The following is a 25,466-nucleotide window of genomic DNA, read 5'->3' on the forward strand; positions in this document are numbered from 1 at the left end:
TGAGGAATCAGGGGAGGCTGTCTGGGTTCCTGCAGGTCTGGGTTCCTGTAGGTGAAACTGTCTTTATTTAGTTGATACCTACTGTAGCTGTCCTTATGCTTCAGTTCTGTATTTCTATATGAACATGTAATTTAGAGGGTGACAATTATTTTTTTCTTTGTTCCTGGATTTATTTTTTGTTGTGCAGACAAGGGAAAACTTGTTCTTGGTTTCCATAATACTTAAGAGTTTTGTTGTGTTTATTCTGTTTTTAACTGGTGTGCTTAGTTTTAACTGTTGCACGTGGTTTCAGGGAAGTCTGCTGAGAAGGATGTGATTGTGGTGTGGTATCACTTTTGACTTCATAAACATTAAAAGCCCTGAACAGAACTAGTTGCTGACTGTGTTTTTATGTGGAGAGCATACACTTTGGTGTGATGGTTTTGGGAAAAACTGTCCAGGTAATGTGTGTCTGCACATGCCCTGTGTGCCACTCTGGGTGAGGAGCACACCTGTGTGAGGGAGAACAGGGGCAGGAGCTGGGCAGGTGGAGGAAGCAGCTTCCAGAAGGTTAAAAGAGGGAAGTGAAAGCTCTGAGGTAACTTCCTCATTTGTTATCTCTACACAGAGATAACAGCCATTGCTGTTAAACCATTGGAATTTTGAGCACCACCATAAATATCATAACATTCCTTACACCAATGAAATTAGAGTTTGAGAAATACAGTGTATTTTTAAGTATTATATTATTCCACAATAACTTCATATTATGCTTATTAACCTACTGTGTGCAGCTTCAAAACTCTTTATTTAGTATTTTTCCTTCTCTGTTAGTTTCTGGTGGCAGGAGGGGAATACTGACCTGAGATGGAAGTCAAAACATCCTTTAGCAAAGCCAGTAGGATTCCTGAAACTGTATCACCGTTGATTAATGAAGACTTTGTCTTGGTTCATCAGCAAACTGAGAACACCTCTGGAAAAGATGAAAAACCTCAGCTAAAGGTTTGCTATGACCTTCTTTAAATATGCAGCACAATTTGTGTTGATCAACAGATTGCAATTTCTTTTGAATGTTTAATTAAAGATACTTGGGTGTATTTGAGGAGACTCTTAGACTGTAATTTGTCCTTGCCCATTCCCAGTGAAATGAACTGCTTGGATTAAGCAAATCTGTCCTAAAGTGGCAGTTCACTTTTTCTTCTAATAACTTCTCTGGGGGTCAGCTTTGTTAGTATTTTGTGCATTTATACATTAGTAAAGGACTAAGAAGTTCTTTTCAAAGAATGAGCTTGGGTTTGAAGTTTGAGAAATACTCTTTTCTTTAAGATCAGAGACTCTGATGTTATTTTAAAAGCATATAATAAGACTGCATAGGACTAGACCATAGAGGGTCTTGGATTTTAGTTTTTAATTTAGTTTTCCTGCTTAGTGCTGCTTTAGGCATGACTAAGATCTTTTCTAAAAGGTTTGTACCCCTAAATAGCAGAATGTTTTAGCACTTGGGTGGCAGCTGATTGGTTAATTACACATTTCCTCACTTGAGTTGGAGTAGCTGATTTACTGGTTTTGTTCTATTTGGGACAACAGGAATTTGTTCTCCTCGAGATGACAGTAAGTACTTGGTGTGTCCCTGCAGAACTGTTTGGTGGTTATTTACAGCCATGATTTCTGTCTGTACTGAACAACAGCTGCTTCTTTAGTCTGGAAGGGGGCAGGAATCTGGATCCATCACCAGGGATTCTGGAGGCAGATCCATGGTGCAGCTTTGGCCATGGTTCTCTTGTGTCTGAAAAGCTGGTACTTGTGAAAGGCTGTTTTTTTTTTTTAATGGGGGATGTCTCTCCATTGTTCTGCCATTTCCTTACACTTGCCCCCCTCCTATGTGAAACAACTGTGAAACAGCTGAAACTGGTGAAACAACTGAAATGGACTGGATGTGACTAAGAAAGTAATATTTTCTTTAAGGCTGATCTATAGCAAAGTCTGCTGGTCTTTGTTCTGAGTGGAGGATCCAAATACACAAACCTGTTACTCTAAGAGAGGTCTGTAGCTGTCCTGTGGATGGTTGTTGGGTTAGCAGTGAGACCATGTGCATAATATGTAATGGGATGTGACACTGGATTATACTTGATTTAATTTTGTTGATTCTTAGGGTGTTGCCTCGTCCAGCAAAGTTTCTTAACTTTTGCAATGAGAGAGACTGTATGTTTGAAAAATAATAGTGAAAGTAAAACTACAAGTACCTTTAAAAAATGTCATTTCCTTGTGCTTACAGGTATTTTCAAATGGAGATGATCAGCTGGAGAAGGCAATGGAAGAGATCCTGAGGGATTCTGAGAAGAACCAGAAGGTCCCTGCTCTCCAGGAAGGTGATGGCAGTGGCCAGGCAGCTGCAGATGGCCCAGCAGGGCAGGCAAACCCACCATCTCTGCACCTTGTTTTGGACCCTTCCACCACAGGTATTGCCTGAGTGCTTCACCCTTAACACACATGGCAGAGTTTTTCTTTATGTGCTTCAAGTTAAGCTTAAAACGAATATAAACTCCCTGTAGCTTCATTCCAAAACTGTGCTGGAGAGTACCCTCAGGCTCCTCTTCTTACTAGTTGAGGATTATGGATGGGAATAGATTATCATGAGATGGATACTCCATGCTGCTCTGTTTGATAATGTTCATTTTGTCTCCAACCCTGGGTAAGTTGGGACTGAGGTTCATGTAATTTGCTGGATGGATGATGGTGACAGCTGAGCTGGAGCTGCTGCTGGAGTGCCAGAAGCTTCAGGGCAGTGCTGAGGGGCAATGCTGCCTGCAGGGGAAACACACCCTGAGCAAGCTGACAAACTGCTCAGCTCTGGGCCTGGAGCCTCATAGCAGTAAGGCCAGATTTGCATTTGATACAGGAGTTACTGTGGCACTTTTCTGATGTTTGAGTGTTTGGTGAAAAGGGGAGGACTGAAAGCTTTTTATGTAAACTATATTGTATATATTTTATGTAAAATATGTTCAACTATTTTAAAATATATATATATATATCTACAATATGAAAATATATGTATTCCATTCTATACATTAGGAATGCAAGGCTCTGGCCATCTCTGTGTGCCTTAAATTAGAATTCTTTCTCCCTCAATACCATGTAGAGCAGTTCTGTGTTGTTCTGTCAGGTAATTCCCATAGCACCTCTTGGTAAATGAAAGAAAGATGGTTTTGTGGTAGAATAAGATAGACAGTTTATGTGTAGTGGAAACACCCATCTCTTAATTACATGTGTGGTGTGTTTTTGAGAAACTTGCCTTTCTGGCTCCCTGCTTGAGATGCTTCAAACAGAACACAACCTTTAGCAAGAACAAAGAAATAATTGTAGATATGTTCCCCCTGCCCCACTCCAGCCCTAACAGGAATAACTCAGTTTTTCAAGCTTTATGATTTAAGTATTATGGCAATATCAGCTATAAGATTTCTATAAGAAATAGAAATAACAGGGCAGATTACTTAGGAAGATTTGCAATGTCTGTGCTGTGTTCCAGTGGTGCTGAAGGGAATCAAGAGGCACCTTGTCCCCATCACACTGGGCAACATGCAGTAGATTAGAGCAGACTCTGCATGAATATTAATCTGCCAGTTGGGTTTCTTACTGTTGGAGCTGGACTGTTGGCTCTCATGTCCATCCCTGGAAAATGCAGGACACTTCGCTATGGAACTCACTCAGAACAAACCTGTGCAGAAATGAAAGCAAACTGTTAAAGCAATGGTCTGTTTGTTTGCAGAAGTCTCAGCCCCGAGGCCCAGCTCCCCCAGCAAGCCCCCGGAGGAGGACAGCGTGTTGTTCCACAAACTCACCTACCTGGGCTGCACCACGGTGTCGGCCCCTCGCAGTGAGCCCGAGGCCCTGCGAGCCATGGCCAACATGAGGGCCTCGAGCCACGCCCCTCTGCCTGTCACTCTCTATGTCCCCAACGTACCAGAGGGCTCTGTCAGGTAACACACAACTGCGCCATCTGTTCATCACTTAAGAGACACCTAAGAGGGGATTTCTGACTTGGTTATTCACACAGGGAAGTAGAATTGCTGGATTTGTGCCTGCAGTTCGTGCTGAAAACAGTTAATTTTGAGAAATTTGTTTGGAGCAATGAAGGTGTGCTCAAATTTATCCTGCAGTGCATGACTGGTGGTAACAAGTGCCATAGGGTGTGAGCAAAGCAGCTCTTCCTGCAGCATCTCTGTTCAAACATGATCATAGAATCATAGAATGGATTGGGTTGGAAAAGACCTCCGAGATCATCAGGTCCAACCCTTGGTCCAACTCCAGTCCCTTTACCAGATCATGGCACTCAGTGCCACGGCCAAGCTCAGCTGAAAAACCTCCAGGGATGGGGAATCCACCCCCTCTCTGGGCAGCCCATTCCAATGCCTGAGCACTCTCTCTGCAAAGAAGTTTTTTCTGCTCTCCAACTTCAATTTCCCCTGGCAGAGCTTGAGCCCATCGTGCCCCCTTGTCCTATTGCTGAGTGCCTGGGAGAAGAGACCAACCCCCAGCTGGCCAGAACTTCCCTTCAGGCAGTTCCAGACAGTGCTGAGGTCACCTCTGAGCCTCCTCTTCTCCAGGCTAAACACCCCCAGCTCCCTCAACCTGATGATAAGGGAGTAACTGGAAAGGCAGAGCTGATAACACCTGGGCTCTCCCAACCTCCTGAGCCTGTAATCCCTTCCAAGGTGCACATGTTGAGAGAGCAGGAGTCCTGCTGGCCTTGGGTTTGCTCCACAAGTGTCAGTTTTAGACTCTCCCACAAATGTGTTGGAGTTGAGCTGCTGATCTCTGTTTGCAGCCAGTGCTGTGCCAAAGCCAGCTGAGACCTGCGTGTGCCTCCCAATGCAGGTGCTGTCTCTGGGTGCTAGAAAACATTTACTTTCCCCACATGAGAAACATCTTTTAATTAGTGATGAGACAGTCAAGGGTTCTTAATCAGGGTGCACTACAAATGCCCCTGTAGCAGTCTTGCATCCAGAAGTAGGGAGCATCTCAATATCTAAGGTTTTATTTTTAAGCTTTGATAGGAAGGCACCTGAGAGATATGGGTAATTTCCTTCCTTGCCTGAGCTGTGCAAGACTGTTATCTTTGTGGAGGAAGACAGGAGGACCTTCAAGCTCCTGTATTACTTTCTTTGAATGCAATTTAATATTTCCTTCGATGGTACACTATTTCATTTGAATGAGAGAATTAAACTGCTGGCTTTCACTATGGCAGTTGTCACCCAGACACCAGTTGTTAGGTGTGCTGTACCTATTTGTGTACCCACTGTCCCATTCAGGAGGGTTGTTTTGCAAGTGAAACTGCAGGTCCCTTTGAAATTTAATTTCAGAGGACATCAGTGGGATGCACAGAACCTGCGCAGAACTGGAAAGGTGAGCACATGTGTGATACAACAGACTCCATCAAAGCTCAGGTGACACCAGTGTTGTCTTGGAGCAGTTTTTCCCTTGCTGGTATCTGAATTTTTGTCCTGTGGGGTTCCACTTGCTGTGTCCCACCAGTATTACACTGTGCTTGATCCTCTTCAGGCTCTGCTTGCCTTTAGATTTGTCCTACATTGTTATTGTCACAGACTTGGGGCTCTATTCCAGGTGCCTACTGTTTATTGACCCTTGATGTGACTATGCCTATGGACAGGTAGTGAAAACACAGGGGAGAGCACTGTGGCTCCAGCTACTGCTCTTTTAAACTCTAGCAGTTCCCTCTGAGACACCACACTAATGCCATCATCAAAGTTTCTGTAATGTCCTTTGCGCCCTGCGTTGGAGAGGAATGTAAAATTTTGTGTGAGCTGTTGGACCTGTGATTAACACTCACCTGAACGTGCCAAGAGGCATTTATTAAGCTGTGTATTCCTGTTCTGACCTGTTCCTTTGATGTCCCCTGCTGCTGTTCTTGCCAGGATAATAGATCAGGCCAGCAATGTGGAGATTGGCTCCTTCCCCATCTACAAGGTGTTGTTCTGTGTGCGTGGCCAGAACGGGACTGCCGAGAGCGACTGCTTTGCCTTCACTGAGAGCAGCTGTGGCACAGAGGAGTTCCAGATCCATGTGTTCTCCTGTGAGGTTAAAGAGGCTGTGAGTATGCAAATACTGCTCCTACCCTTCTTACCAGTCACCACGCAGCATTTAAGAGGTTGTACAGATGTGGAAGTGGCATAGAGTGCCTTGAAAAATATGTTAACAATCATACTTGAATATTAATATAAGTTTTTTCTTTTAGTGTTTCAGCACAACCCCGAAGTGCAGTGTTAGTGGGAAGATCTAGAAAAAGCTTAAGCTTAAGACAAATACTCTGCTTTTCAAACCTCATTTGGGTATATTTCAAAGTAAAGTTGCAACACAGAACATTTGAATGACAAAGAATGATTTTCCAGTACTATCTCCTTGATACTTTAGGAAGAACTATGATAGTTGGGGAGGAAAGGACTTGTTAGGGTGAGAAAATAGATGTCTTGTTTTGTGACCTCTGCCAGAGCAAGCCGTATGTTGTGTTGTTACACAACCTGAAAAGTGCATTATCCAGGTCCTCTAATGAGCTGCATTCCTAATCTTGTAATTTGTGTTAACTCACAGAGCATGACATGAGCAGGGAATGTGACAGGAATGGAAATGGGACATGTTGCTGCACTGGCCTGGTTATTGAACACCCAGTGCTGAGTGTGTTGTGTTCATAAGGCAAGCTTTGTGTTTGGCATAAGAGAAGTAACAGTATTTCTGTGACCTTCAGAACTGCATCACAGTACCCCATCTGAAATGCTCTTCCTTTGGATGGAGCTGTTAATTCCTTCTCTTTCCTGCAGGTCAGTCGGATTTTGTACAGTTTCTCCACGGCATTCAAGCGTTCCTCCAAACAGGCATCTGACCACGGGAAGGACTTTGTACTGCCCACTCCTGATGGGGATGTGTACACTTTCAGTGTCTCCTTGGAAGTCAAGGAAGATGATGGAAAAGGAAATTTTAGGTAATGAGAAAGGAAAAGGAAAAGCAGAAATCTCTCTGGAGAAAGCACATGGCTGCTTTCAGAATGCACAGCCACTGGGTTGCAGCAAAATGGCTTGGACCTGTTTTCATAGAATAGAATAGAATGGATTGGGTTGGAAAAGACCTCTGAGATCAACAAGTCCAACCCTTGGTCCAACTTCAGTCCCTTTACCAGATCATGGCACTCAGTGCCACGGCCAAGCTCAGCTGAAAAACCTCCAGGGATGGGGAATCCACCCCCTCTCTGGGCAGCCCATTCCAATGCCTGAGCACTCTCTGCAAAGAAGTTTTTTCTGCTCTCCAACTTCAATTTCCCCTGGCAGAGCTTGAGCCCATCGTGCCCCCTTGTCCTATTGCTGAGTGCCTGGGAGAAGAGACCAACCCCCACCTGGTCAGAACTTCCCTTCAGGCAGTTCCAGACAGTGCTGAGGTCACCTCTGAGCCTCCTCTTCTCCAGGCTGAACACCCCCAGCTCCCTCAGCCTCTCCCCACAGCACTTGTGCTCCAGTCCCTTCTCCAGCCTCGTTGCTCTTCTCTGGCCCCGCTCCAGCCCCTCAATCTCTTGCCTCAACTGAGGGGCCCAGAACTGAACACAACACTCAAGGTGTGGCCTCCCCAAGGCAGAGTCCAGGGGAAGGGTCACTGCCCTGGGCCTGTTTTCATAAGCAGGCTTGTTATTAAAAGGAAACTGTTGTTTTACTTTTCCAGTTTTCTTCTCTATATTTTTTCTGTAAAAAGAATTAAAATTCAGGATACCATATTTCAAGTTAGTTTGTGTTCAGTGCATGATTTCAGGCAGGGATGCTCAAAGTTTGCCTGTGAAAATGGAAAAGGTGGCAAGGAAGTATGTTAAGAACTTGAGTCAAAGCAATTTTCTTGAGTAAATGCAGTCTAGTGGTCTCTTTTTAGATTTATTTTCTTAAAATAATCTAATAAATTTGAACTTCATTAGAAATTTAGAAAATATAAACTCTTTTCTGTATTTAAAAGGTCTTGTTCCATACATGTGCTGAAGAATGTTTCTATTTTTTTAGCCCTGTTCCAAAGGATAGAGATAAATTGTATTTCAAGCTGAAACAAGGAGTTGAGAAGAAAGTGGTGATTACAGTTCAGCAGCTCTCGAACAAAGAACTGGCCATTGAAAGGTGAGAGCCTTATTCCAGAATGGTATTTAAGGTACTTTTCTGTGACTTTGCGAGTTATGTGACAGAAAAAAATAGACCAATAACACAAAGTGTAATTGCACAATAGAATTAATGCCACCAGATGGCAATCTTAGCAAGAGAGTAGCAACAGGAGACTGCCATCCTTGTGAAAAGGAAATTCAGGATAACAGGAGACTCAAGAAAACCTGCCCCCAACTGTCCCAAAATGTACAACTGGTCTCTTGACTTGCTTTCAAACTCTTAATTCAAAAAAGAAAGAAAGATTTTAGACAAGGAATGTACAATAGAATTTATCAAGGTTCTTTTGTGTTTTAAAATTGTGTTGTTGCTACTCATTTGCCTCAAAAAAATATTTTCAATGTATTTTGAATTAAGGTAATTTTGACTTCAGCATTCAGTTAGTGAAGCATTTCTGAATAGCATTTGATTGTTTTTCCCCACAAAGTAAAGCTGCCTTCCTTAGAAATTAGCTTTTATTTTGGTGTTGTTTAGCATAATCAATTAAGATGCTATTTTTATCACTGGAAGCCTGTGAAAAAGTTCTTTAATTGGCATGACATATACAGGCCTGTAAGTAATTTTATGTTGTTGTAACCCTGAAAATTCAAAACCAGTATAAAGGGTGAATGCAGGTTGTATCAAACAGTGAGGTTCTAGGCAATTTCATGTGTCTTGAGAAGTATTTCTGAGTGGAAATTACAGTACAAGAAGGTACTGCTAAAGAAGTTTGGTCTCTGGCCTAGAGATTCCAAGATGCTTTTGTCATGGCCTGAGCTCAGAGCTGTTACTGCTCAGAGGAACTCGTCCTGTGCTGGTGTTCAGGCAGGGCTGGGGCTGGGCTGGGGCCACACAGGGGGCTGCTCAGGTGGGTTCCTCTGGCCCTGACTGGCCTGGGGTCTGCTGGGTTTGTGTCTAGATCAAAGCAGGGAAGGAAGTGATGTTTGTTCTGAGTCACATGTGGCATGGCAGAGTCCATCCGACAGTGTGGGGTGTCAGCCTCAGTTGTTTGTGGGATTCAGGAGGAAGATTCTGGTTAATCACAGAATCAATTGGGTTGGAAAAGACCTCCCAGATCAAGTCAAGTCCAACCCTTGGTCCAACTCCAGTCCCTTTACCAGATCATGGCACTCAGTGCCATGGCCAAGCTCAGTTGAAAAACCTCCAGGGATGGGGAATCCACCCCCTCTCTGGGCAGCCCATTCCAATGCCTGAGCACTCTCAGGGGATTTAAGAAGGTCGTTCTGAAGAGTGAAGTAGCCTTTCATTCTGGCAGGTGGTGGGGGGATTGGCTGCCTTCTCCATACAGTGGTGTTTAAATGCAGTGTGGTACGAGTCATACAGGAGAGTTAACCCCGAGTTATGTATGTATAGCTCAGGTTACAGTCCAGGCTGGTGTCTTTAGACCTGAATTACAGAGTATTGCATGGCTGATCAGTAGTACTGGAAAGTCTTATAGAGCACAGAATCACAGAATGGTTTGGGTTGGAAGGGACCTTAAAACTCACCTCATTCCACCCCCTGCCATGTGCAGGGACACCTCCCACCAGCCCAGGTTGCTCCAAGCCCTTTCCAGCCTGGCCTTGGACACTCCCAGGGATGGGGCAGCCACAGCTTCTCTGCCCAACCTGTGCCAGGGCCTGCCCACCCTCTCAGGAATTCCTTCCTAACATCTAATCCTACCCTGCCCTCTGTCAGTGTGAAGCCATTCCCCTTTGTCCTGACACAAGTTAACCTCACACCATCAGCCTTATCTGTGGGTAGCATCTCTATTTTATAAATGGAAATAAATGTTAGTGAACAATTTCAGTTCTTGTTTTTGCTGGTCTGGAAACCAGTGCAGGCTGTGCAGGTGCCCAGAGCAGCTCTGTGGCAGCTGTAGGTGCAGAAACCCAGAGTGAGACTGAGGCCCACAGTGTGTGGTTGAACCTCCTCACGCTGGAGGCTGAATGCGTTGGCAGCTCTTGGTGTGAACTGCAGCCCCTGTGCCAGTGAGGGCCCTGAACTCATCTTGCTCTTGGAAAGAAGAGGGAAGGCAAACCCTGACCCCTCTTGCAGCAGGATGCTGCCAGGCATCTGCAGTCTGTGCTCCTCTGAGTGGCAGGGGTTATTGTTCTGACTCCCACTCTTGTGGGAACACACTTCCAAAAATTTTGGCTGCGCACATGAGGACTGGTGTCCATCTGAGTGATGCAGAGCAAGAGAAGGAGCTGGGAGCTGTTGCCCTTGAAAGGCACAGATATTTTGCCTCTGGATCTTGGCCTCTGCAGAAGCTGGTTCCCCCCTACCATTATCAGTTACAGCCCTCTCAGAGCTATTTCTGCCCCAGGAACAAGAGGCAGTAAGTCAGTATTAAGTCTGCTGGCAGGTTCTGCCTGCTCAGGTGAGTCTCTGAGAACCCACCCTGTGTGCCTAAACCCAAGTGCTGCAGCTGAGCTGCTCTGGGTGCTTTACATGGCACTGCATTGTGGGTATAGGTGAATCAGAAATTGTTGTGTTCTTTTATTTACTGCTTGGATTTTTGGGATTCTAGTAGGGAAGAGTCTGGAGGAGGGAAAACACAATTGTGGATGTGAGTTACTGGTAAGCATAATGAGTTGGAAAATGAAAGTCATATACCCAAGTGTAATAGGGGAAAACTTGGCAGGGAGTGTAGCAATTCCAAATCTTCAGACTTTTACAGTTAATAGTGTTATTAAAATGATAATTGCTGGTGTTCTTGTGTCTAAGCAATACTGTTTAGCACACTGCATTGTTCTGGGGGTCAGTGATAAAAACTGGTCTGTCTGATCATCAGAGAACTGAGCTGAGCAGAAATAAAAATTCTTGCAGCTAAACCCTCTGAAGTACAGCACCAATTTTCCATAATATTTCAGGGTGCAATAGCTTTGGAGTTTCGTGGAAGGGTTTTTTTGTGTATGTGTGTTTTTTGTTTTTATTTTCTCATCTGAGAGCTAATGTTTTAAAAGTCTGTGCAAAACATCTTGCAGTTTGTTACAAATAGATAATTCTGTTTGGTGTTTTTTTATTCATAATGGTGTATGTTCAAAGGAGAGGGAGATAGGGATGATTTTTGGAAACCTCATACCTGTATTGGTTCCTTCAATAGTCAGGAAGTTTGAAAATCTGAATGTCTGGAGAATTATAAATCTTTTGCTCTGGAAAAATAATAAGAAATTTTTTTGTAAAATGATTGGACTTGAATTCAGGAATTCAAGGCCCTGTATAATACACAAATTCAGATGAAAAAAATTAAGAACAAAGTCTAAAAATTGAACAAATTGGGGTTTTTGGGTTTGCTTTTTTGTAAGGGTGGATGATGCCACATGGTATTTTACACCAGTGTCATTATGGATGATGGAACAGATGAGTTTGTAACTTGTACTGTGATTGCATGAGAAAAAAATTTAAAATGGATAAGGGAGAGAGTGAATTTCTTCCTGCCAGTCTCCACCACTGATGGAATTGGTGGTATCTTTAAACTCCATATTCTTGGCTATCTTCAGGAATAATTGTGTTTTCCCAGGTTGGGTGCTAATTTCTGCCATCTCCATTCTGGAAAATAATTCCATTGTCTCTTCTAGAACACGTGATGTGACATTTCCTGAGCGTTGCCATAACACCAACAAAAAAACTGCTGCAAAAGGTTTTCTTTAAATTAGAAGCAGTAGGTGGCTGTCCATTATGTTCAAGCAAATACTTTTGTATTTTGAAAAGCTAATATATGTCCTTTTGCTTTTTTCCCTTTTTCCTTTTGTTCTGAACACCCTTCCCAGGTGCTTTGGGATGCTGCTGAGCCCTGGCCGAAATGTGAAGAACAGTGACATGCATCTACTAGACATGGTAATACTTGGCTCTGATAAGGCAGAGGTGGTTTGAAAAAACACAGAGAAAACTCAGCAAAACAAACCTCTCATCTGCTTTATTTTGCTTGGGTTTTTTTGGTTAAATATCTGATGGACAGAACATTTCAGTTAATGTTGAAACTTGTGGCATCTGTCCTTGGTTAGGGTGTTAAAATAACTGAGCTTTCTGGATTGGGTTAAGCATGTTCCCTAAAAATTGAGGGCAACTAATTGCTTTTATGTTTGGGTCCCAGGGACATGTTCTTACTTTTCTGGGGGCTGAAAACTTTGCCTTTATTTCCTTCATTTGACTTGAAATTCTTGCTCAGAGTGTGACATGCTCACTTTTCTTCTACAATATTTAAGTTCTTAGAGTTGCTTTTGAGACAACTACAAAATTATACGATACTTTGTGTTAATTCCAATTCAGTTTCTCTCTGTGGGTAAGAATACAGCCATTTTCAGGTTATGATGTGCTTGTTAAGCCCATCAGACCTTTTGTAGCTCTGCAGTTGTCCCAGTTGTGCCTTGTCCATGTCTGTGCTCATGTTGCTCATTCTAGTGATCAGTATTTACTTCTCTTGTCACACTTGTTTATTTGCTTGTTTCCATCTACGACCTGACTTTTTTGCTGGTTTTATTTGCTGAAGTTAGTTCAGATTTTCCCTTTTTATTTTGTGATTATAAAGCTGAACAAATTACAATCAGTTGTGGAGTGTTGTGGTTTCTATAAACCTTTGGAACACCTTTTAACTGTATTTGATGTTTGAGTTCCTGACTTTACTCCACCTGAATTCTATTTACATTTACACTGTGTACGTTTAACTGCTGGATTCAATGACTGGTTAGTTCATTTCTTGCCTATAGCACACAGATATTTGTGTTTTCTTTTCAACCTCCCTTCTCCATATTGAAATCTGGAGAGCACAATCACTTCTGTTTCTCCACCACAAGCTCAGTGGCAGAGAGGGAACATCAGTCTCATTCCATCCATAAAGAGGCTCCCAAACAGGCCTGTTGGATCTGTAGGAACTTGAGGGCAGCATGTTCTTAGCTCCTCCTAGTAACAGCTCACCCGTTGTTTCAGATTGTTTACGTAGATTGTGTTCTCTGGGGTGAGCACAGTCTTACTCTCAGGTGCCTAAAACTATTTCCCCTCCCCATGCTCAGTCTCTTTCATCTCAAACCATGACTCTAACAGAATCCTGTATGATTTTATTTTCAGGAATCCATGGGAAAGAGTTCTGATGGGAAGGCCTATGTCATTACTGGAATATGGAATCCTAATGCCCCCATGTTTCTGGTACTTAATGAAGAAACTCCTAAAGGTAATGGTCTCTAACCAGGACATTGTTTTGGCTGTCATGGGTTTGGTGTGTATACCTTCTCTTGGCAGTCAGGGTGCATGTCTGAGCAGATGCACCGTTCTGTTCCAACAGTCCATGGCTGGAAATGTTTCTGTACAAACATGTTCAACACAGAGCTGTGAACAATGTGCATAGAACAGCATGTTGCTGATGGGGAGACACAGGTGAGTGCTTGGGGCTGATGTGCCTGCCCCTGCCTACCAGGACCTTTTGCCCTAAGCACATGCAGGTTGTTCCCCAGCTGCTGTACCCAGCAGAGCAGGATGAACAGCAGGCATTGCTGCTGCTGCTTCTAGTTGTGAGGTGAGAGGATTACAAAAAGCATTTCATCCCCTGCACCCTGGGGCAGCTGGGCAGGGATGCAGTCAGGTGTTGGCTTATGCAGCACAGCTTCTTAATGTTGGAATTTGTGTTCTCAGATGGGATGTAAAAGCTTTGAATGCAGATCTGGAGTTTGTTTCCTGTCCCAGGGCAGAGCTCACATGGATTGCTTGAAGTCACGTCCAAGCATATACAGTCAGTGTCACTGTTCCTGATGATGGATTTTCAAACCATGTTATTTCTAGTAGCATGTAACAACACTCTTTAGTAGTGTACACTTCAAAATGTGATCTTATCCTGTGCATGATCCTTTTGTCTGATGGGGATCATGTGTCTTAATGGTGTTTTCTTGCCCCATCTTTAAAACCAGGCCATGCTGTCTTTGGTTTATAAAGTTGTCAGAGTTCTTGGCACACTGGTTAATGCACACTCTCATTCTTTGCAACAACAGGCATTAGGGGGTAGAACTCAGCTAAATAAAACAGGTGCACTGGAATCTAAAACTACACAGACAGGGATTTCAATGTGAGCAGCACTTCACAGATTTGCCCTTTGACTGGTTTTTCTGTCTGTGACTCACCCTGTGTTTCAGATAAGCGTGTGTTCATGACTGTGGCCGTGGATATGGTGGTTACTGAGGTGGTAGAGCCAGTCAGGTTTCTGCTGGAGACTGTTGTACGTGTGTATCCAGCCAATGAACGCTTCTGGTACTTCAGCAGGAAAACCTTCACAGAAACCTTTTACATGAAGCTGAAACAGGTACTGCACGTTGGGATTCTAAAGAAAAGTTGATGGTGGGAGCATTTGTCTTGCCTGTCTTAATTTGGCCTTCATAAAAGTTAGCATGACACCTTCCTCTCAGCAGTTTGTTCCCTTGAGCTGTTTATTTCAGGGGTGCTCCAATGCATAGTGATTAAGTAGCATGTGTGAAGGTTCAGTCCCTTTGTGTCAGGGTTTAACCCCAGCTGGCAAGTGAGGCCCACACAGCCACTTGCTCACTCCCCCGCAGTGGGATGGGGGAGAGAATCAGCAGAGCAAAAGTGGCAAACTCGTGGGCTGAGATGAAGACAGTTCAGTAGGGAAAGCAAAAGCCGTGTGCTCAAGCAAGGCAAAACAAGGAATTCATTCACTGCTTCCCAGGGCAGGCAGGTGTTCAACCACCTCCTGGAAACACAGGGCTCTGCTGTGTGTAACAGTGACCTGGGAAGACACAGTGTCACTCTGAAGGGCCTCCCTTCCTCCCTGTTCCCATGCTTTGCATGCTAAGCATGCTGCCATGTGCTCTGGAACTGTTGGTTAGAACTTGGCTGTAATAATGCCAAGCTCATGGGTCCAATCCCCTGTTTGGGCCACTGACTGGATGATCCTTGTGGGTTCCTTCCACCTCAGAATAGTCTGTGATCTCTTGGGTCAGTGGGACCAGCTGTCCCAGCTGTGTCCCCTCCCAGCCCCTGGTGCTCCCCCAGCCCCCTGGGGTTTTGGGCCAAAGGCTCTGGGCTGTGTGAATCCTGCCCAGCTGGAACTGAAACATCCTGGTGTTCCCAGCACTGTTTGCAGCACAAACCCGACCCAGAACAGCCACTGTGGGGAGAACTAATCCCACCCCAGACACACCCAGCACACTTTGTAAACTCAATTATAACGAGTTGTGAGTTATTGGCTTTGTGGCCTTAAACTATTTAGAGCCTACCCTGTTGAATTCTCTGTAATTTTATGCACTCTGACCTGTGTGCTGACATCTAAAGCAAGTCCCTTTGACTGGTAAAATTGGGAAATGACTCTTTAATTGTGCATTGTAAGATCAAAGAGCTACTGCTGACATTCACGGTGTGAAGGCACGTGGCTGTAAGAGTGTAACCCAATGCAGAGTTTAAAAGAGTGAGGCTGTTGGGGTTGCAGCTGAGGGCTGTCCTGTTTCTGGCACTGGCTCAGGTGCATACGGGGGTGTCTGCCCAGCATCACTGCAGGGTGATGTGTCCCCTCCTGCAGCCTCTCCCTTCTGTCTCCAAAGACTTACACTGTGGTGTTGGCTCCAGAAGTGAAGAGCAGGGGCCAGCAGTGCTGTGTGCACTGGAATAGTGGTCTGTCATCGTTGACTAATGAAACCAAATTAATTTTACTGAGCCTAATGAGAGTGTTTGAGTTGCCATCTCTTTTGGGACACAGCAATGGGTCTGGAGAACAAGCTGTGTTGATATTGCATGGGAAAAGTGCTGCTGTGTTTAACACTGAGTAAATAAATCTCCTGTGATGCTGTTTCTGTATTTCTTCAAGAGATTAGCATAGCAACTTAGAATTTAAGAAAATCTGAGAAATCCAACTGCTACATGCAAATGTGAATATCTGTATTTTGAAATTAAATACATTTGAAAGTATTCCATTCTCAGCTGTTTGATATTTATCTCTAATCAGTTCAGCTTGCCTTTTAAATCACTTGCAACTGTACTGGGTTTAATTGGGTAATATGGATGCTTTCTTTTTCTCACCCTTTATAATGTGACAAACACACACGTGCCTCCCTTCCCTGAAGAAACACTTCTTGTCTTTCTTCCTGCTGCAAAATCCAGAGAGGCTGTTCTGGAGATCATGGGGAAAGGAGTATTTTTAGTCCTAGGATTCTTTCTCCAAGATAATGTCCTGACTGTGGGTGGCAGGATCTCTCTGGGGGGCTTGCAGGAAGTCTTCATGTCACCAGTTGTCAGTTGGACAGTTTGCATGGCGGGAGCTGTTCCTGCCTGTTCCCCTGCAGGGTTCTGTGCCCCAGGACACTCCTGCTTCTGGGGAAAGAGCTTTGTGCTTGGCACTGGGATCAGCCATTTGGAAGCCTTTGGGAATGGCAGTGCAGTGGATTGCACAAAAATCAGGACTGTTCTGAGGAAGGATTCAGACACATTTAATAGTCTGAACCCAGCCTGGTGAGGTGCAGGCAGATAAGACTGACAGAAATGCAGGTTGATGTGTAATTTAGGGCTGTGCTTCTTTCTGTCTGTCCCCCTGTGTTGCTCATGCACATTTTCATTGTTAGGACATGATCCTTGTAACGGTGGGTTCCTGTAGATTACCAATTAGTGCTTCAGAGAAAACCAATTTATTTACATTTTATACAGGTGGGTCTTGCTGTTCCCCAGAGTGTGAGGAGCTGGAACCTTGCAATCCTTGTAACACAGAGCAAAACCCCCAGTACCTCAAGCCTTCCTCTCAAAAATAAAAGCTATAGATAGCAAGCGTTAATAACATTAGTGGCATCAATTCTTGATTGATTTAACTAACTTCTTTGTAATTACTTGATAATGGTGTTCTGTGAGATTAAAACAGGATAATGGCTCTAAGATCCTCCTGCTAAATGTTACAAAATGGAGGGTGTTTGTGCCTACACCCCAAAGCTCATTAACCTGACTTCATGAGAAGTTCAGTCAGCAGGGCTGGCTGATAACTGGGGCCTCTGCTTCAAAGGAAGCAGATCTGAGTGATTAAATACAGTAGGAAAGCTTTCTCAGTATAAAGTAATTTATATTTGTCAGTCCAGGCAGTCCCTGTTTAAGCTGCTTATCTGCATAATTTCACCAGCTTGTTGAACCTGCCAGTGCTGGTCAGCAGTTCATGTGTATCTCACTGCAGGTGTCATGGAGTCTTCCAACTGTGTCAGAACTTTGTTTCTAAACAAATGGAATGTTCTCTTACGGAAATTGTGTTCTTTTTCATGGGTAATTTGATGGTTTTAATATGTTCTAAAAATTACCTTATTTTAACTGATTAGGCAAGATGCACAAGGAACAAAACAACACATTTTGGGCTGGTTCATTTAATACCATCATTAGTTTGCAGTTTTATACAATTCTCTCCAAGTGTATTAATCACTGCATGTCACTGAAAAATAACTGTGTTCAGAACTGTAACTCAGAGGAGAAACTAATACTCCTTTTATTTTAAAGCTTGCAACTGCTTTAAGTATATTTAACTAACCTATTTTCCATAAGGGAGTCATAGAATCAAAGAATGGTTTGGGTTGGAAGGGCCCTTCACCACCATCCAGTTCCAGTCCCTCTGCCATGGGGATCCATTACATTTCCCCATAGGAAGGAGGGTATTTCAAGTCATGATCCATGGAAGAAAGGTGAATTTGTCTGGTTTTTAGTGAATAAAGCACCAAAAGGAGCTTTTCACAATTTACTGCTATTCCAAAGCATGAGATTTTGTTTCTTCTTGATTAACTTTTTCCCCCTCAGGCATTCAGCTCCTGTTTCATTTACTGCAATATTTCCTGTTTGTTCTCCCCTCTTTTCTTTGACCTCATCTCATTATAGCTACTTAAATTGGAAAGCTTTTTATATCATCATTCTGAACAACACTGAAAATGGTTGTTAAGAGGCAGCTTAATGTGGTTTTATTTATATTTTCTACCTGTAAATCTGAGAGAAACAGAACTGTCAGATGTTGCCATCTCCTTGTGCCAAGACAGAGAAATCTGAGGGAGTCCTGCCCAAACTATTGTGTAGCCTTTGATAGCCTTATTTTCCACTGTGGGGACCTGATACATACCCATGTTTTGTTTTAGTCTGAAGGAAAAAGCCACACAAGTGCTGGAGATGCAATTTATGAAGTTGTCAGTCTGCAAAGGGAATCTGCCAGAGAGGAAGAATTACTCACCCCAACAAGTGGAGGAGGGCCTGTGTCATCCCAGGAGGATGAGGCAGAGGAAGGTAAGGAGAAACAAGCACTGGCAGTTTCCATAGATAGTGCTATCATATTTCTGCTGTTAATTTCCTCACTTAATTCTTAATAAAACTGTTTTGGACAACAAGAGCACCAGTAATTTTATACAAGCAACACTTCTTTAGTAATGGCATTTTACCAAGCCACTCTTTGGAGATCTTCCAGTGGCAGGAGCAGACAGTGTGTCCATCTTTCTGTGCTTCAGAAGGTGGTGCTGAGGCACTTGTGCTCTGCCAGCAAGGCAGAAAACCTTTCCTAGATGTGTTCTCTTCTGATCAGAAGCCATTGCCTTGCATGTGCTCCTGGAGGACACTGTGGAATTGGGCCTTGGAAGGGCAGGCTTTGAATGCCTGTTTGTAAAGGAAAACAAAAGATATCCCAGACAGACTCACGTGGGGAACTCCCCCATCCCCAAACTGCCTGCTGAGCAGGGATTTGGTTTTCCTCACTAATATCTGGGGTTTATGGAAACACCACCTGGTTCAGTTGATGGACCCAGTGTATCTGCCTGCCCCTTTGCACCTCAATGTCTTTCTCACTGGTGGGGTTTTTTTTGGGGGGGGAGTTTGGGGAGGGAAGGGAGGAATTTTTGGTTTTGTTTTGGTTTTTTGAAGGCCCTTGGCTTACTCTTGTCTCTCTGTACTGATGATTAGTCCACAGCACTCAGAATAGGTTCTCTATGTGCCTGTTTTGGTGTGGATGTCTCACCTACCAGAAATTCTACAAAGTTAGTTTTACCAAGTTATTCTTCAGATTTCTGGCACTGTTCTGTCAATACTATGAAAAGTCTCACTTACTGCTCTGGAGAAGTTCTTCCTTGGTTCTTAGTTCAAGGTAAGTGTTGGCTGTGAGGTTGTGCAGTGGATCAGATCCCTGGCCCAGGCAGGAGCAGACAGGGGTGGTTGTCCCCAGTCCCAGGTGACACCAGGCTTGCCAAACACACAGTCAGGGGCACTGAACCCTCCTCACATTCCTGGGGAGGAGTGGGGTGGGCATGGACTAGCAGTGTTATTCCCTGCTTTGTATCAGGTACCACTTCTGAACAGTAAAAACATTATTTTCTCCAAAGGAACTCCTGCATTTCATTGGTATTTGGGATTGCCCTGCTGTTCATAGCAAGAATTAGTTCCGATCTGCCCTTTGGGATCAGTGGATCAGTGTGGTGTCATTCAGCTGTGGGTGTGCTTTTCCTTGCTGGATGTGTGAGTTGTTGAGCCACGATGGCTTCTGGGGCTTGTTTGATAGGGTAGAGTTTAAGTAATTATTTGAATACTTTTTTTTAATATTTATCTTAATGGGAGGAATAAAACCTCTGTTCCAGTATGTGATGGATGCAGCATGATTAGGAATAACATGGGTATTGTCCTCTTGGTGCTCCTACAGACTGACTTTATTTTGTTGCAGAGAACAAGTGTTCCATTGGGGTGTGAACCCAAGTGTAACTTTGGTTTAGCTCCCCAGTGCTGGTTTCCATATTTCAAATGTAGATTCCTTCCTCAGAGAGGGCATTAAAATACCATGGTGTGCCTCTGTTCTCATGGAAACGCATTCCGAGTTCTGTGCCGGCAAGTTCTCTATCCTGGAGGATGTGCAGGTTCAGTGAGTCATTTGCAGTTGTGCTAAATAAATCTCTTCATTCTTTTTCTTTCCAGGGTACTAATTATGATGATGGAAAAAGCCCCTTGAGTTTACAGTGTGTTGTGTTAGCCTTAGAAGAAGGCTTTTTTGTTAATGCTAAGCGTGGTAGCTACCTGGCCATACAGGGGGGGTTCACTTGGCTCTTTTTTTATTTCTTTTTTGCTTTATCCTTACCTATATCTCCTCCATGCCCACAGAATATTCCTTAATTGATCCCAGAAGCACCACAGTTGCATTTTCCTTGTATGAGAGTGTGCAGTGCCCACTCCCCTGTACTCTGCCTGCCCACAGCCCGCTGGGACGTCCTGTGCCATGAGAATATCAATAAAGATGGTCATAAAAAGAGCCATTTTTTCAATATTCGTTTTCTTTGTTTGTTTTAATAATAGGCCAACCATGATTCCTGCCAATAATGATTTAAAATAATCACTACCTTGGTGTAAGGCCTATTCCCTTTCCAGTGTACACCAACCGTCTGTAGAAAATTGAGATCATGTGCTCCCTAAATATCGTTCCTAGCTTTTAATTTTTTTTCTCATTTTAGCTTGATTTTCCATGTGAACAGATACAGAGAAAAACTAAGACCTCTGCAAAGATTGTGCAATTGCTACTTAGAGATATTTTGGGTCAACCTCACTTTTGTTTTTTTAATTATTAATATTGTAATAGATATTTCTGGCAACTACTCATTTAAGGTTCCTTGCTTTGGAGGTAATAATTTTTAAAATATAATTAATATTAATGATATCTTGTCAAAACCTAGTATGTAAAGTACACTCCTTAATAAGTTTTCTATTCCAAATATAATTTTAAAAAGATTAAACTACATGATGAGGAAATCCTTACACTTTCTGGGAAGGTTTCAAACAAAGTGGATGTTAAGTATCAACTTTTATTAATAAGCAGTTCACTGCTGGGATGTAGTTCTGGGAGCAGATAACAAAGGGAGAGAACAGGGCAGAACAGGTTGGCTACTTTTAGCAGCAGGGCTTGCTCAGACCATACATGAAATGATGACCTTCCTCTGGCTCTAATACTTGAATTATTATTTTTTAAACTAGAACATTTCAGGAGAACACTGCATAATTCCATTTGAGTCTCTTCTGGAGTCTGGATAATATTAGAAGGTTTTAAGGATCACTTCAAGCAGGAGCAGTGCTGTTTCAAACCAGATTATATTCTTGAAGCTGATTGTAACTGATTTGAAGATACTTTTTCTCAAGTTTTCCATGGTCCCAAGTGTCTGGTTACGAGCTCTTGTTCCCATCTCTGTTGCCTGCAGGGTAAGCCCTAACTCTGACCCTGAAACAGGTAATTAATGTGAAAGGTAATTCATGTAAAGGTAACTTGCCTACCAAAGAGAAGCTCCTGCCATGAGCTGTAGGTGCCTCTGGAACACTCTCGGGTGACCTCCAGGAATGCAGTGCTGGTTCTGCTTGTGGCTTGTTTACCCAGAGAAGAAATAACAAACTTGAGAAGGTAACACTTATGTTCCCTAAGGGCAAAAGAAATAGCAGACAATAGCAAAAGGCACTGAAGAGGTGTGGGAATTCAGTGTGGAGATGGTGGGATTTGGCATTGAACACAGACAGGGAAGTCTGAAAAAACCTGTGAGTGCGACGTGTTGGCCACAGAGAAAGGGAAGGAGTGGGCAATGCTGAGTGATCAGAGAGGATCAGCCAGGCTGAATGTGGGTGCCCTGTCAGGTGCTGTGGGTGGAGGAGGCTGTTCTGGGAGTCAGGAAGGCAGAGGAGGAGAGGAGGTGATGTTTGAGGAGTCAATTGAGAGTATTTAGTGATGAAACAGGGGTTATGATACGAACAAATGAGGATGAGTGAGAAGAATGACATTAGTAGTGTCAAAATAGTCAACTCTGCATTTTTATCCCAATTAAAAATAGCTTGATGTGCTTCATAGGAACTGTTCATGATATTAATCCAACACAGAATAGAGTTCGTGGGTCTGAAACAAGATCAGTTAACTCTGTCCTGGAGTCTTTTTGCTATCTCCATAAACATGAACTAAACCCTCAGAAATCCTGAATTCCTGAGACTGTTCTGCCAGGGGCCATCTCCAGACAGGAACCCTTTGGTGCAGCTCCATAGGAGATATAAAATACAGGCACTCCAAAGAATGGCATCCAAATGAAAATTCTGGTGAGCTTGTTGTCATTTCATGGACTCTGCTGTCCATTCTCTTGTGCTGGGTTATTTTCACACGTTATAAGTTCACTTCTGTTATTAAAAATCATAAAATAAATGCACTGAATTGACTTTGCAGCTGCTCTTGGCAGGAAGAGCATGATCCTTCCCTAAGTATATAAAAAATGCTGAGTGCACAGGACTTGATTGTTCTAACCTGGTGGCAGTTGTTAGTTACAGTTGTTTTTAAATTTACTCCTGCAAGTGTGGCCTTTGTGTTAAAGGCAAGTATTTGAAATGTTTTCAGTCTGAAGCACCTCTGTGGCTTGTAGAAGTATTTAATGAAATTGCAGGGCTGTAAATGTAATGGATTTTTTGGGGGATTTTAGCAGTGTTTCCATTCCAGGAAGTGGAACACAGTCCAGAAGTGAGTGTGACTGACCCTGAGCTGGTTTGTGCCCCTCTTCCTCCCCAGTGTGCCCTGACACTCCTGCCAGGTGTGATGGGAATGCACTTGTGGGCAGGGATTCCTGCCTTGATAAACTTTGTTCCTGCTGCTGACTGTGTGAGGTCCAGGGCAAAACAATTCCTGATTTCTGGCCTGCGTTCCATGAACACTCCAGGGAAATCTGTGGATGCCTTTGCTTTATTTTTGCTGAATGACTGAACAAACTCTTTTCAAATAAAGGTAGTTCTCAGTTCCTTGGGTACACAGGTGAAATCTGTTGCTTGGATTTCAAGTTTTTTCATTTTTTATAACTTAAATCACTTCATGAAACAAACACCAAATGAGCATAAATTGGTGTTTGCATCCTGTCTGGGAGCAATTGCAGGCTGTTTTGAGTGGTTTGGCTGCTTTATTCATCAGGAGTTGTCTTTTCCTTGTCTACCTGTAAACAGCATGAACGTGATTTGGAAAAGGATTTGCAATCCTGCTGGCTTGTTAGGGGTTTGAACTTCCTATTGCTGGAGAGTCTGCTCAGGTTTCAGTGGCGGGTTCCATGGCTTGGCCTCAAGCTGCCACATTTCATAGAATCACAGAATGGATTGGGTTGGAAAAGACCTCCAAGATCATCAAGTCCAACCCTTGATCCAACCCCACTGTGATCACCAGCCCATGGCACTCTGTGCCATGGGCTGGTGATCACAGTGGGGTTGGATCAAGACATGGTGGATTCTCACTCAGTGCCACATTTCACAGAATCACAGGATCAATTGGGTTGGAAAGACCTCCGAGATCATCAAGTCCAACCCTTGGTCCAACTCCAGTTCCTTTACCAGATCATGGCACTCAGTGCCACGACCAATCTCAGTTTAAAAACCTCCAGGGATGGGGAATCCACCCCCTCTCTGGGCATAAAAATTAAATTGATATAAAATTAAATTCATAGAATTTCATATAAATTAAAAAATATTTAACCACTTTTATATAAAGGTGATTAAGAAGACTTCTCTCAACTAAGAGTTCCCCCTTACTTTTTATTAATAATTGCTGACCTCCAAGTGAGATTCTTCTCTTCTCAGTTTTGGTCATCACCTTTTCAGTCTTTTGTAAATCTAAGTGCTTTATAATCCAAGTGTGTTACATTCTGCCTTGGCACTTTAAGTAAATGGCAGGCAATGGGTAATTTTCATGTGTGTGTAATGTTGATTTGGGGTTTTTTTATTTGACTGTATCAAAGCTAGGAGTAGATACTAAAGTAAAACCCTCATAAATTACTAATCCATTGCCTTAGGATTGTGGCACCCCCTCGAGTTTGATTTTCTTGCCTGTTCTCCAGGATGGCAGCTCAGACAGTGCTGTGTGTGTGGAAGATGTTTGTGTTTACAGAAATCCCTCCTCTGAGCAGCATTTCGGGGGCTTTGGCATCTGTGTGGGAGCAGAACTGAAGCCACCATTCCTCTCTGTTTTACTCAGCTTTAGACATTGGTACATCAGAGGGAGGGAGGACCTGTGTGTCACCCCCCAAGGGGAGGGCCAGCCCCATGTGGTGCTGCTCTCAGGCTGGGGTGCCCATTCAGGGTTATTTTTGGGACATTTCAATTGAGCTTGGCCGTGGCACTGAGTGTCATGATCTGGTAAAGGGACTGGAGTTGGACCAAGGTTTGGACTTGATGATCTCGGAGGTCTTTAGCAACCCAATCCATTCTGTGGTTCTATGGATGTGGCACTGAGTGAGAATCCACCATGTCTTGATCCAACCCCACTGTGATCACCAGCTCATGGCACTCCGTGCCCTGGGCTGGTGATCACAGTGGGGTTGGACCAAGGGTGGTCCCTCAATGATCTCGGAGGTCTTTTCCAACCCAATCCGTTCTGTGATTCTATGAACAAAGGTATGGTTTTAATGATACATAAGGAGGTAAGACAAGGTTATAAATGCAGAATTTTTTGTATTAAAAAGGGTGAACACTGCACCCAACCAGCAGGACAGGTGTGGGGCCTTTGGAAGACTTTTGCACAGACTTTACCATGTGAAAAGCATTATTGTCTGCAGCGGGGAAAAGGCAGAGATCATGCAACCTTCTTTCAGTGTTTATCAAACTGGGTTTGAGACCCAGGTCCCTGGTTATATGGGGAAGCAATTAAATTTGCACCCTGTTTACAAGGTAATCAAAATATTGAGATTTGTCAGCTTTTGCTTGAATTATTCTCAGTGAAAATTGTGTGGTTTATAATTCATAAAAAGGAGTAAGAATCAAAATATTGGTTTGCTTTTAGTGAAGAATTTCTGTACCTTTGCTTTTTGTTCTCTTTACTTGTACTTCAGTAGCTGCCAAATTAGTTTCTCTTCAAGTTAAATATGTAACTAACATATAGGCAGAGAGTTCTTATAAGCAGAATTCAGTGCAAGTTGTCTTTGTTCAGATTCACAGATCTGTATTTTTCTGCTCCTGATCATTCCTCTTTCCTCTGAATTAGCAAATATACTGAGGACTGTCATTTCATAAATCTGTTATTTGGAAGGCATTTAGAAATCCATTTGTGTTCATCAAAATATTTTGTAATGCCCTCAGAAGTTGGACCTCTCTGAAAATCTGCCTCATTTAACACTCAGATGACTCTTGTGACTTAAACTTGTTTCGCTCTTGTTCTTCCTGGCAAAGTGATAGTTCATGCTCTGTAATTTCCTGTTAGCTTATAAATGGAAACTTGCTTTTTTTTGTGGCCTTTTCACGATCCTCTTTTCTCCTGTATGTATGAAAGATTGCATGTCAGTAACACTCTCTCTTGTGCCCTGATAATATGCTGCCAACTTCAGCTCCCCCTTCATTTTGTTCTTC

General features: G+C 43.3%; 1 protein-coding gene across 6 annotated transcripts in view; it reads left to right on the forward strand.

Annotated features, from left to right (window-relative positions):
* RABGAP1L (RAB GTPase activating protein 1 like) overlaps positions 1-25,466 on the forward strand; it is a 233,120-nt gene that overhangs the window by 24,704 nt on the left and 182,950 nt on the right. For 5 of the 6 annotated variants that reach the window (XM_071565066.1, XM_071565065.1, XM_071565064.1 and 2 more), the window contains 10 exons: positions 814-981; positions 2,255-2,438; positions 3,746-3,956; positions 5,913-6,087; positions 6,813-6,973; positions 8,028-8,138; positions 11,933-11,999; positions 13,227-13,329; positions 14,282-14,448; positions 18,245-18,389. In XM_071565066.1, the coding sequence (XP_071421167.1) occupies positions 847-981; positions 2,255-2,438; positions 3,746-3,956; positions 5,913-6,087; positions 6,813-6,973; positions 8,028-8,138; positions 11,933-11,999; positions 13,227-13,329; positions 14,282-14,448; positions 18,245-18,389 (1,459 nt within the window). In that variant the 5' untranslated portion in view covers positions 814-846. The remainder of the gene's footprint in view (positions 1-813; positions 982-2,254; positions 2,439-3,745; positions 3,957-5,912; positions 6,088-6,812; positions 6,974-8,027; positions 8,139-11,932; positions 12,000-13,226; positions 13,330-14,281; positions 14,449-18,244; positions 18,390-25,466) is intronic. The other variant, XM_071565068.1, reaches the window with a different exon arrangement.

This window comes from Pithys albifrons, chromosome 10 (genome assembly GCF_047495875.1).
Source record: "Pithys albifrons albifrons isolate INPA30051 chromosome 10, PitAlb_v1, whole genome shotgun sequence".
NCBI classification, from domain to species: Eukaryota; Metazoa; Chordata; class Aves; order Passeriformes; family Thamnophilidae; genus Pithys; species Pithys albifrons.